General features: G+C 42.2%; 1 protein-coding gene across 1 annotated transcript in view; it reads left to right on the top strand.

Moving 5' to 3' along the window:
* Positions 1-6,324: 6,324 nt before the first annotated feature.
* The window catches only part of AFG1L (AFG1 like ATPase), a 74,356-nt gene continuing 68,430 nt past the window's right edge, over positions 6,325-12,250 (top strand). Inside the window, exon 1 of the mRNA XM_068414351.1 lies at positions 6,325-6,434. Within this exon, the coding sequence (XP_068270452.1) occupies positions 6,329-6,434 (106 nt within the window). The 5' untranslated portion in view covers positions 6,325-6,328. The remainder of the gene's footprint in view (positions 6,435-12,250) is intronic.

Here is a 12,250-nt window from a genome sequence, read left to right as displayed (position 1 = left end):
TGAGCCGACCCCAGGGCGGCTTGGCTGGGCCCGGCCCTCGGTGAGGCCGGGGCGGGCGCCTCTGTTGATGCGGTAGGACGGGTCATAGAGCATAGACAGCCGTGGCGATGCGACACAGTCAGCGCAGCAGCAGTCTAACCGATTTTTAAAAAAAAGCAAATAATGTTTTAACAACACATGACAATAGTAATGCGTTAAGTCGTGGCTGCAACTTTTCAACCACAGCACCTTAAAGTGTGCAGAAAGGAAGGATTGCTGTTCATTACAGGTGGAGAACCCCAGGCAGGTTAGATTGGTATATTGGACAGAAACGTAACCTAGGTCTTGGTGTTAGAGAATAAGAAATTATTTTTGTAACGGCATTGTCAATGGACATAAACTAAACTATGTATCAAGATGACGGGAGAAGGCAATGCCGTAGTCAATGTAGGAAATGGTGAGAGCCAGGGTGAAAAGACTGGGTAGGAAATGCTGTATATGCAAGGTGTTAGGCAAGAGGAATCAGCCAGGTACAAATGTAGGCTGGAGGAGATGCCTACCAAAAGCTCTACGTTGAAAACGAAGTCTAGGTTATTGACCCGAGCTGCAAGCAAGATGGCAAGGTTGTCGTAGTAGTAGCATTAAAGCTTTTAAAAACTCCTGAATTTTCACAAGTTACATGCATTTAATAGCAGTATAACCAGCTGGCCCAGATTTTATATCCTCATAGCTTACAAAGATTTAAGAGTTTGTGCACATTTTCTTCATAAAGGATAGGAAAGGAGAATTGTGTTTACAGAATAATTTTTTAAAAAAAAGATATTTTAGTAACATGAAGAGAGAGAAAGGAAAAAGAGAATGAGAGAAAAGGAGAGCTGACGGAATTGTTCCCTTCCAAGACATAAGGTCTTTGATTCTTCAGTACCTGGTCCAAGTAGATGGTGTGTTACAATAGAAGAAATGTTGCCAAAAGAAGTGGAATGTTTACCTTCTTGATGCACTTAGGACATCAGCAAATAGAAATTGTATTAACCTACTGCTGATATTTCTAAATTGCTCTTATCATCTGAGAGGTCTTCCAGAATTTTTTTATCTCTTAACAGTACCCCTCCAATGATTACATGCATATATCATCTTCCTTCCTTCCTTCTTTCCTTCCTTCCTTCCTTCCTTCCTTCCTTCCTTCCTTCCTTCCTTCCTTCCTTCCTTCCTTCCTTCCTTCTCCTGCTTCCCTCCCAGTTTTCATGACACTCCATTACTATCCAGGTAGAATGAGACTGTAGAAAAACTAGTTATATTCTTTTCTAAAAATCTGTGTCTAGGCAGTAGGCAAAATGGCAGGCTGCCCCCAGATCACATCCAAGAGACTCAAAGTTAACATCTGGCAAGTTTGGTTAGCAGTTGCCTATGTTAATAAAAACATAACCAGAAAGCAGAGATGAACCCAAGGTACAAAAATAGCCCATCCACATAACCAGTATGCTGTAGGTGGTTTGCTTGGTAACTTTTCTGTGAATTTCCTGCTCGTCACTCCTCCAGTATTATTTCTCCCTCTTGCTAGTGCACCTTCCTTACTTCCTTTCTTTCTGCTAATAGCTGCCAACTATTCTCTTTATAATTATAAACAGAAATTAAGCTGACAGAGTTTTACAAAGTGGGAGTGAAAGGGAGCCTTACCTGAATTATACTAGTTATTAAACTGGTCTTGCAGCAAGGCAAGAAAAAACTCGTTAATTCCACTGAGATTAAATACGCACACATCTGGATAAGCTTTTGTTTGTTACACAACCTATGCTACCACATCTGACTGCAAATGTGAAAATATGGCAGAGCACTGGTATTGTCTTAAGTATCATATATTGTCTGCCTCCTGGCCAAGCCTGGTTTCATTCTCTATTCCAAAGAAACAAAAAAGAGCCTAATACTATACATTTGGGAAGTTGGTGAGCCTATGATGAATTAAGAATATAATTTGTTCTCATGCTGGGTAAATATTAGAGTGAGTTTTAAGCTGAATTAAGAATATAATTTGTTCTCATGCTGGGTAAATATTAGAGTGAGTCTTAAGCTGAATGCTTTTCTCATGGCATACCATACCATCTTAGCACCACTGTTCTGTCTGCTTTTCCTAACAGAGATAACTGGGAGTGGAGAGCGGTATGGAGGCAAGCTACAGGGAGTGAATGTTTAGTGGCATGTGTCAATAGCATTGGTAAGTAAGGAGGTTACAGTCATTTGGTGAGGTCTCCTATCTCTGTTTTTTTCATTGAGGTCAAATACAAGTCCTCTGACCTGGGAGACAAAGGGGATGATGCCCTGCTTCATGACTAGCCCCGCCCCCCCCCATCACATGAAAGCATGCATGCCACACTGGCTAATGAGGCAAAGAGAAAGAATGAAGGTGGGGGAAAATCAGAGTCCTGTGAACCTCCTTCTTTCCTTCCAACCCTCAGAAAATGCATTTGTTTATTTTGAATTGTGTTTCGGATGTTTTTTTGCAATCCATAAGACTGGAGTTATAGTATCAGTAGTGGTTTCTGCTTGATAGAAAGGTTCTCTCAGAATGAAAGTGAGCATAAATTCAGAAAAGAAAGTTTTATTTCTGTTTCTGACATGAATTTTGGGCCAGATTTCAAATCTGGAGGGAGAGAGGTCAGCTGTGTTTGTAGGTCCAAAGGTTAGATGCAAGAAATCAAGCATTTAGAGTAACAACCAAGAGATTAGGTGCTCATGGATTTGTTACTACACACTATTTATTCAACTATGACACAAAGATTTTCTGGCATAACTTCAAGTGGCAGTATGAATACCAGTCTCATAGCATGAACCAACAGAAGCAGGTATTAATGGATGATTAATTCTTAAATTTGGTATAGTAATACCTCTCATGTTGTTTTTTGTTTCTTTGTTTTTAAAAGAAAAAGTCACGTTTAACTGGAAAGGAAACCAAATCTCTCCATTATCCAGTTAGGACTCTTCTGACAAGTGCCCAGGTTAACACATTTTCGTCAACATAGGAGTATTTTGTCAAAACTTGTGGGGAATGCTGACTCAGGGTAAGGCAAAACCTACAAGGCATTCAACTAATTGTGCAATGCTTTATGTGGAAATATGACTTCCTGATCCCTGCATTATCTGCCAGTGGTTTGAAACATGGTGTTTCAATATCTGCATTGTGTACTTATCTGCCAGATAAAAATATTACATTTATAAATATAATTTGTAATATTCTAAATTTATATATATATTTATATTCAGATTTAACTGTTGTATTCGATTCCTCTTCTCCCTTTTCACACAATGTTATCCCTTTCAACAAGGGATGATTCTCATACACACTTCTAGACTCCTTAATGTTTAAAATGTCATCCACCATGTCATGGCATTAATTTCTACTGTGGACTCCTTGATTCTGAGAGATGCTGAGTAGTGCCTGTGTAGCTGGAAAGCTGTACAATGAATTTCTAACACATTGAGCTACTTGAGCTGACTGAAATACAAGCTGTAAATAGACATTGAAAATGGCCGTAAGTCCGTAAGTTTGGGAACATTTATGCAGCTTTATTAATCTAAGGCTTTATAAGCAGTATAGACTATTAATAGCCTATTTGATTGTCTCGAAATAGATGAGGTTAATATCAAGTTTACCACAGTGTATTTTGACAGAATCCCAGGAAAATGCCTTTTAATGGAAACTGTGGTGATGAAAACTAGCCAGAAAATCCATTTCCGTAGAGCAGGCTGAATGGTCAGTTCTATATCAAAAGTACATTTATGTTTGGGAGCCAAAGATGTTTCCCATGGTGGGAATATCTTGGAGCCTTGCAGGCAGGTAAACTCTGCCCTCCTTCTGCAGAAACTCAGAGAGGGTCTGGCAGAGACCCAAAGACCCTTGGACACATATATCCCCGTAGGGTTCAGCACATCAGGATTTCTAAAAGGAGTGCAGTTTACACCACTAGAGGCCAGAGGCGGCCTCTGGAGGGGCTTTATTATACCCCTGATTTTTATTCCTGTTAAAGACCACCTATGCTTTTGGCTACCTGGCAGACTAATAATGCAGCTGGATTGAACAAGTGTCAATTAATTTCTACACAGTTGCAATGTCACATTTTGGGAGGTGAGCAAAGGGACAGGTACAGGGAATGAAGCACACAAACGTACCTCAGAATGGATCTGTATCTGTTAGAGGACATTAACCATACTGATCTACAGAGGTATACTTGAAAGTCCTGTTCGTTTTGGTTAACACCAAAAGGTGGTTTTGCCCGGTGCTTACAGCCAATGCAGATTCAGTTAATGGGGTGTGCAGTACAGTGTGTGGTGGCATTTCAGAGTTTGCCAGTGTGTAGAAGACTCATAGCATTGCAGAGGGTTTATTCATTTAGGTAGAAGATGTCAGAATAGACCCAAATGGGACATTTTTCTGTGCTGCCTTGGATAACAAGGTTAAGAAAAAAACAGTGACAATTTAAATAAATCAGATTTTTTTTCTGAAGATTATGCTGTCATTTTCTCCAATTATTCTTGACATTTCACCCATTCGTATTGTGATCTGAGTTAATAATGGAGGAAAAAACGGTTCTTGTTGCCTTGTTTATTCTTTGTTCTCAAGGAGATAAGCTGTTTATAAAGAGAAGTTATTTGTTATTTAAATCACTTTTACTGAAGTTGTTTGTTTCCTTGTTTGAGTTTCTAAAAATATTGCAACAATTGTGATGCATCTTTGAGATGTCTGTTGAATTCACTATGATTTGTACTGGAATTCATTCCTAAATGGGCACAGGTGTTGATAGCTATAACGTGCTAGAATGAGTCAAAACCAATAAATGCTCAATAAAGGAAAGATGAAAGAAAATGCACTGAAAACAGCGCTTTTAAGATGTGATAAAATGACACTTCAGCTCACTGCTCAATTAGGTATATAGCACTGAAGATATGTGTGCAGCAACTACGTATTTTAAAACAGCTGAACATGTTAGAACATAACTTCAGTCAATATTTTCAAGATCATAAACATTATTTTTGAAATTAGCAATACTATTTAGGATATAATAATCAACTTTTGTTTGCAAGCCGTTCTATAGTGCCCTGATGCAACATTTTGCTATATTCTTATTAAAAAAAGATGACTAATAGTCTATGAAATTGACTTGCTCGCTTTCTCATGTTGCACAAGAATTTAATGCTAGAATAAGATATAGGATTTATGACATTGCAACACCAAAAGTCACTTAAAGCATTTCCTTTGCGCTTCTACCATGAGCAGTCATTTTGTTATCTGTTTCTTGCACAATGTACTGCGTAGGCAACATCTTTTGAAGCCCCATCCTGACCTTTGGGTGCGTTTCTGACAGGAATGGAGGGCCAGTCAGTGAACAGGTGAGTATTATGGTTAGCGTTTCCCGAGTGCCAGTGCCTTTCGCTTGGAGCGTACGCTTTTTTGCATTGTGCCTTTCTGTCAGAAGAGCTTTGTAGTTACAGTGGAGGTGGTTGGATAAGACAGACAGGTACCGACCAAATGAGGCAGGTGGTCGGCGTTCTTCCGAGAAGTTCTCAGGAGCCCCACGTGGGTATCTGAACTGATACTGCCAAGGACAAGGCTTACTGTGTGCTAACACACACTGGCTGTACGGGGCTGAATCAGCCTGTAGGTTTTGCATTACCTTCAGGGAAATTGCTTTTACATTAACATATCTTGCTGTTGTGGTTTAAATATACATTCATAGGCATAAAGGTGGTTGTACTGCTAATGTGCAGACAGGCTGTTAACTCTGGCCAGGAATATTTGTCCTTAATATTGTACAAATGTTTGTCCTTAACATTTTATGGTCCACGCTTTTAAAGATAAACAACACAAGCTAGAAATCATCGACAAACCCAAGTTCAGTTGCCAAAACTCAGCAACGGCCAAGCTGGCCGGAGAGCTGCTGCATCGGATACAGCCACGGTGCAACACGATGCAAATCACAGGCGACAAGCAAGTTGCTTGGAAAATGCGTGGATATGAGCAGTAAAGCACGATAAATGGCACCAGTGCGGCCCTCGGTGGGTCTGTGCAGCGCCGAGTGGCCGGAGCGGCTGCGCGGGGAGCGCGGCCCTGGGCCGGGAGCGGCCGGGCCGGCCTCCTCTGCTCGCCGCCCGGCTCCCCGGGGGCTACCTCACAGACTGGGGCTCGGTTTAGGTGGGTAAGGGGAGGGAGAGGCGCCGGGGACCCCCGCTGGCAGGGCTCGCCCAGCACCGGCCAAGGCCGGCTCCTCCGAAGGCCCGCGGCCGTTGCCCCGGGGGGCGGCGGGACTCCACTTCCCAGCGCGCCCCGCGCCCCCGCCGCAGAGGCCGGGCCGGGAAGATGGCGGCGCCCTTGTCGCCCTTGGTTACTGCGCGCTGCCTGCTGCGGGCTTCGGCGCGGCGCGCCGCCCGCCTGCTGCCGGCGCGGGCCGCTGCCCTGCGGAGAGGTCAGTGCCGCCCCGGGAGGGGGCTCGCCGGCCCCGCATCCTGCCCTGCCCGCAGCGGGGCGAAGGGAGGACGAGCGGCAGGCTGCTGGGGCACCGCGCAGGGAGGGAGGCAGGCGAGGCACCGTGGAGCGGCTGCGGGAGCCGGTGCGCCCCTCCTCGCCGCCGGTCTCCTCTCCGGCGGAGGTGAGGCCGCGCCGAGGGGAGAGGGCTTGCCGCTGCCGGGCAGGCGGCAGCCGCCGGGACGCGCCCCGGCCCCGCCGCCCTGGCGTGCCCTGTCAGTGTCCTCGTGTTCCCCCGCTTGGGCAGGCCAGGGCGGCCTGTCCGTCCACCCAGCTCCGGCGGGGCCCCGCGGCCGGGGGCTGGCGCCGGGAATCGGCCCCCGTGGGCAGCGGGTGGGGACGACCCCGGGACTTCCCGGGTTAACGATGCCGCTTTCCCTTAGTAAATAGGGCTTCAGGTCGCCGCGGCTGCATCGGGAGCTTGATGGGCGGCGGGTGCGTTCGTGCCCGCCAAAGCTTTCAGTGCGCTTCAGGATGACTCGGGGACTTCTCTTCCCATAAGGATCCTCCGATGTATAGAGCTGAGCTCTATCTGTCAGCCTTACTAAAAAAGTCAGTGTCATACCCAAATTTATGGGGAACTAGGTTTTGTTAGCTTGAGGCTTACGTTAGAAGCAGAGGCCTTTTTTTCTTCAGTGAGAGCTATTCGTTCTCTGCCGGCCTGGCAAATGTGTGAGGATTCAGCTGAGTTCAGGTGGGTCCCGGGGGTCTGAAAGTCAGCAGATCTAGGATTGATAAATGTTCACATGCACACATTATATTGTGATTGCACAATATTTATACATCCTAAGGAAAACAGACAAGCACTACAGTTAGTACTATAGCTGTATATGTTTTATTTGATATTAGTCTAAACCTTTAAATCTATGTAGATTGTTTTTTTTTAACCAACATATTATCATTTTAAAAAAAGTTGTCAGAGCAAATCCAGTGGCTTTAGGCATAGTTCTTCAGCTTCCACGTTAAAGGGAAGGTAGTCCTTACATATGTTATTTGAGGACATCTGCAGGGGTGGGCAGCCATCATTGAATTGATTTATAATCTTGTTTTTATGGTCACTGGTTTATAGTCTTTTATTTGTTTTTGTGATTTGCTTTCCACACTTTTATACCTTTTCTTTAATTAAAAGACTTCACAAGTAGTATTTGTGTAAAGTTGCAATTTCACTGATAAACTTTTCTGTCTTTTTCTACTTTCATCTGCAGGTCAGATTGTTAAATGAGGTGTGCGTGGAAATAGTACAAGTAATCTTATTTCAGAATAATGTCACAGGCATGTGTGGAAAAAAAGCAGAATTCTAGTTCCAATTCATCTGTTTCTCTAGAAGCTTAAATACTGCTTCATATGCTGCTGAAATGAATGGACTGCAAGGCGGCTAAATAGAGGTTCAGTGATTCATCTAAGGTCATATAATGAGACAAAGATGGGAGGACAGCCCAAGTCCTTGTATCTTAGCTGCAACCTGCCTCTTATGATTTGAACTGCTCATTTCGGCGTGTCTATTTTTTTTCCATTTGTTTCATATGATATTGGCCTAACATTTTCAATTTGTGGAGATAACTTAGCCTCTTCCCCCCCAGCATGGTAGGTTGGACTTTGTGTTTCTAAGCATTCTATTAAGCATTGGAAAGTAAATAATTTTTTCAGATGGCCTCCTCTCTCATTCTTCTTATTAAGCATTGTAAAATATTTTGAAAGGAGCAATTGTTTGTGTTATTATAGGGCTACAAATGTATTTTCTGCTTCATAACCAACACATGATCTTTTTCATGAGAAGCTTACATGCCAAGTCTTTGTTCTTCTGCAGGTTTACGCATGTGCTTATCTTCAGTGCATGTGCTTAACTCATCCAAATCCTTGTACATCATGGGGCAGTTTACCTGTTTTGAGACTGATTCTGCAAAACTTGCACATATATTTAATAAAAGATGGGACAAGAGAACATTATTATTATCTACAGGTACTAGTATGCAAAAAATTTGTCTTTCCTGATCTTTTGCTACCTTCACTCCCATTCTCCTGCAGGAAAATAAACTTTGGGGCTACAAGACCGTACTGTTGCCCTTCCCCATTGCTGTGGTGTCATCCAAGAAGGAAAGATTTTGCAGCAGTTCTGTTGTAAGCTTAATTATGAGTATAGTGAGGTCTCTGATACCACCATCTGCCTGTTGATAAAAGTGCCCTCTAACTTCAAAGTCCTCTTCTTCTGTCATGGCAGCTGTGTTTCACAGGCAATTTTAGCGGCTTTACATTAAGGGTTTGGGGGTTTGAAGCAGTTTGGCTTCATTGTGACCCAAACTAATATTCTGAACTTCAGCTTGGATTGTTGAAAACAGGACAGTTTTAAAAGTTACTTTCTATTACCTTTTGTGTTCTCCCCCCACACAAATTCCAGTGCTTGCGAAAATCTCTCAAGGCAGAATTCTGTCTGCAGAGCAGTAATGAAACAGATGTGACTCCTGTATATTGCCTTAACACTGGTTTAGCAGAAGGTGTTCCAGCTTCTTGATTGTGACTGTCAGCAAAGGTGGCAGTTGGGTGATTTTGGGGTTGTTACCTTTGGTGCAGTTGTAACCTCCATGAGTTTGGTTTAGATGCAGTTCTCAAACAACTATTAGTTGGAAATATTTTTTATATTTAAGACAAACAGTAATTAACCATTACAGGAAAGTGTCATAGGAAATGGTTAATTCTCCATCTCTTAGGTCTTCAGAATATTTTCTTCAAAATATGCTGTAATCAAACACAATTCTTGAGCGTAGTTCAGGAGTAATTACATAAATTTAACTTCCCTTATATTTAGAAAGGTCAACGTTGTCTTCCAGCCTTAATCTCCATGAATGAAAACGATTTCTGCTCATTCCCACGAGGGAGTGGTTTGAAGCATACATACAGCACAAAGGTTAAAGGTGATTTTTTTTCCTATCATCAGTCTTCTGAAGTGCTTGTTTCAACTTTGTTTCCAGAATTAATAATACATACTTTCACGTGTACTGTATGTGAGTGACCCTGTAGTGTGAGGTGAATATTGTAATCTGAAGCATGACTTACCTTTTGCAATAAAAGGAGTTCAGTTCCGTGTGCTTGATCTTTGCTTCTTTAGCTGAATATTCTATCTGTCTGTCGTGGTTTTTCTTTTTCATCCCATTAAAGTCTACAATTCTAATAATGTGTTTAAAAGATGTTTAATTCGAGGGCCATAAGAGCTTGCAGACCAAATTTGAATTCATCTGTGGAAGTACAATACTTTTTCTCTACCAGAAGTGAATAATCATCTTAAATTCACATGAAATCTTTTTGCATTACTTGAAAACTCACAGATTAATAAATTCAAAGATGTTAGTTTCTGCAGTCATGGGAAGATTGCAAAGATGAAATTCATGTCAGGGAAGCCCAGGTTCTTTTCCTAGGCCCTGAAATACAGCGGAGACAAGGACCTGCTAGGATTTTTGTCATGGGAATTCTCTTCTGACAATCACAGTTCAAAACCTTACATAATGAAATCCAACTACTAGGAAAAAAATAAGGATTACCAGGGTGAATAGTGTTTACCTCGGTTATCTACTTGCTCTCAACCTCCTGACTGCTGTCAAGATCAGTTTTTGATGTGCTACAACCTAGCTTCCGTTTCAGATTGTCTTCTTACATAACTAACTCTGGTGCCTGCCTCAGCTGTGACTGTTGCTTTCATAAGCAGTGTCATTGAAAGTCGCATGCCTTTTTCCTCTGTCATCTCAGAGATGAGTTCTAAATGGCAGTAGGAAAACTTGACAACACACTGATTAGTTTTTCAATTTCATAGAACGGTTTGGGTTGGAAGGGACCTTAAAAGATCATCTAGTTTCAACCCCCCTGCCATGGGCAGGGACACCTTCCACTAAACCAGGTTGCTCAAAGCCTCATCCAGCCTGGCCTTGAACACTTCCAGGGAGGGGCATCCACAACTTCTCTGGGCAACCTGTGCCAGTGTCTCACCACCCTCACAGTAAAGAATTTGTTCCTAATCTCTAATCTAAATCTACCCTCTTTCAGTTCGCTGCTCTTTTCCAGAGCAGGTGGTCACTGGGGTTAAGAACACTTTTTATGTTTTTATGTAGGCACTTATCTTTGCAGCAGTAAATTAATGCCAGTTTACTGAAGGTGTCTTAAGTTCCCCACTTTAAAGGAAATTTTTATAATTTCAGATTGGCATTTTCATTAGGCATTTATACATTAATAAGGTTTTTTTTTTGCTTTGGTGAGTTCTTCCCCTTGGATTTCTCCAAGGCAGGACTCATGTGTGTGTGTATCACAGCAAGTCTTCCCTGCAGCTTGGTCTGTGATCTTTGGATAGGCAAGCAGAAAGGCAAATACAAGCAGCTAATTTTATGACTTTAAATAAAGTGAGATTATAGTTGAATGTGTATGTTTTAGAAACACGAATTTAATAAAAAGTTGCAATCTGGTGGCAGCTCTTAAAGAAGCAGGGAATGTCAGGCTAAATGTGGTAACATCCAGCACTGTCCTGCACCATGGAGGTGAGAAAGATAAGTTATGGATAACCACATGTCTGTAGTTTTACACTGTTTTACGTAAAACTAGATGAATAATGAATTGACGCTGCGCTTTTCTATAGCTTTATCTAGAACACTACATAGAGACAGAAGATGCTTTTTCTGTGTGTGACAAAGATTTCAGAAGGCAGCTAATAAAATTCCAGTAACAGTTTATGTAATACAAAGATTCGATAATGAAATGTGAAGAGATAAGTGAAAACCCATCTTTTGCAATATGGAGCAGAAGGCTGTAGGACTACAATTCATGTGCTGAATCACAGGTGATTCCTATTCTAACAGTAGTTTCCTTGATGTAAAATTATGGAAGGTAATTGCCTGGTATTCCTCTGCTATGTATTAACATTTCTAAAGTGTCCTTTTCTTTACCAGTTTGGGAATAGATTACTATAGAAGCATAGTTGTGTGAATGATTTTGGAACCTATCTCACAAAATGCAGGTTAGAATGGAAGACCCGCATTTTTTTCTGTCTCTTAGGATAGTTTATCACTTGAATAGCTGTCTTCTGGTGACTTACCTCTAAAACCCTTGCATACTTTTTAAGAGCATATGCCTTTGTTTTGCAGCTACAAGTTTGACTTTATCACTGACCAGTTACTGGGTGTCTGCTGGTGGTGTATTGTAGTGTACCCCCATCATATTTAAATCCCAGCGTTCAATATTATTTTAGGAGAACAGTGAGTAATTTGTCCCGTGACACTCTCTGTCGTCACTTGCGCATATTCTCTGTCTCTGCCGTCTGTTAATGATAAAGTATTTTCTTCCACTCCCGGGATGGTTAGCTGTAAGTACATGTAAGCTGAGACAAAAATCACACTTCTGAGCAGTCCTGCTGGTGTGCTTTGTCCATGGCCAGGAAGATCATGAGCCGCAAACCCTTTCTTATCCCTAAATTAGCTTTTATTTTTTTTTCTCCAATCTCGTGGTAAGCAGTAGGAACTGATGGCTTTACAGGTATAACAGTATAACGGGACAGTGGCTGTCCCTCACACTGGAGCTCTTGGAGCCATCAAGCTCTATGCGTTGCAAAGGCAGGGATAGTTTAGAGGTACAGATCACAGGACTGAGGTTGACTTTATATGGGAGTGGAATGGTTGAAAACAAGATGAAAAAACTTTGAGAGATAATCTTTGCCTTTTCTCCTTCCCTTTGGAGGTGGGTCAGGTAATGCTGACCTGTTCCTGACAGATTTTTGTCAAATTT

Source organism: Nyctibius grandis, chromosome 1 (assembly GCF_013368605.1).
Source record: "Nyctibius grandis isolate bNycGra1 chromosome 1, bNycGra1.pri, whole genome shotgun sequence".
Taxonomy (NCBI): domain Eukaryota; kingdom Metazoa; phylum Chordata; class Aves; order Nyctibiiformes; family Nyctibiidae; genus Nyctibius; species Nyctibius grandis.
Note: the sequence above shows the minus strand (reverse complement) of the source record. Positions and strands in the feature narration are given on the sequence as shown.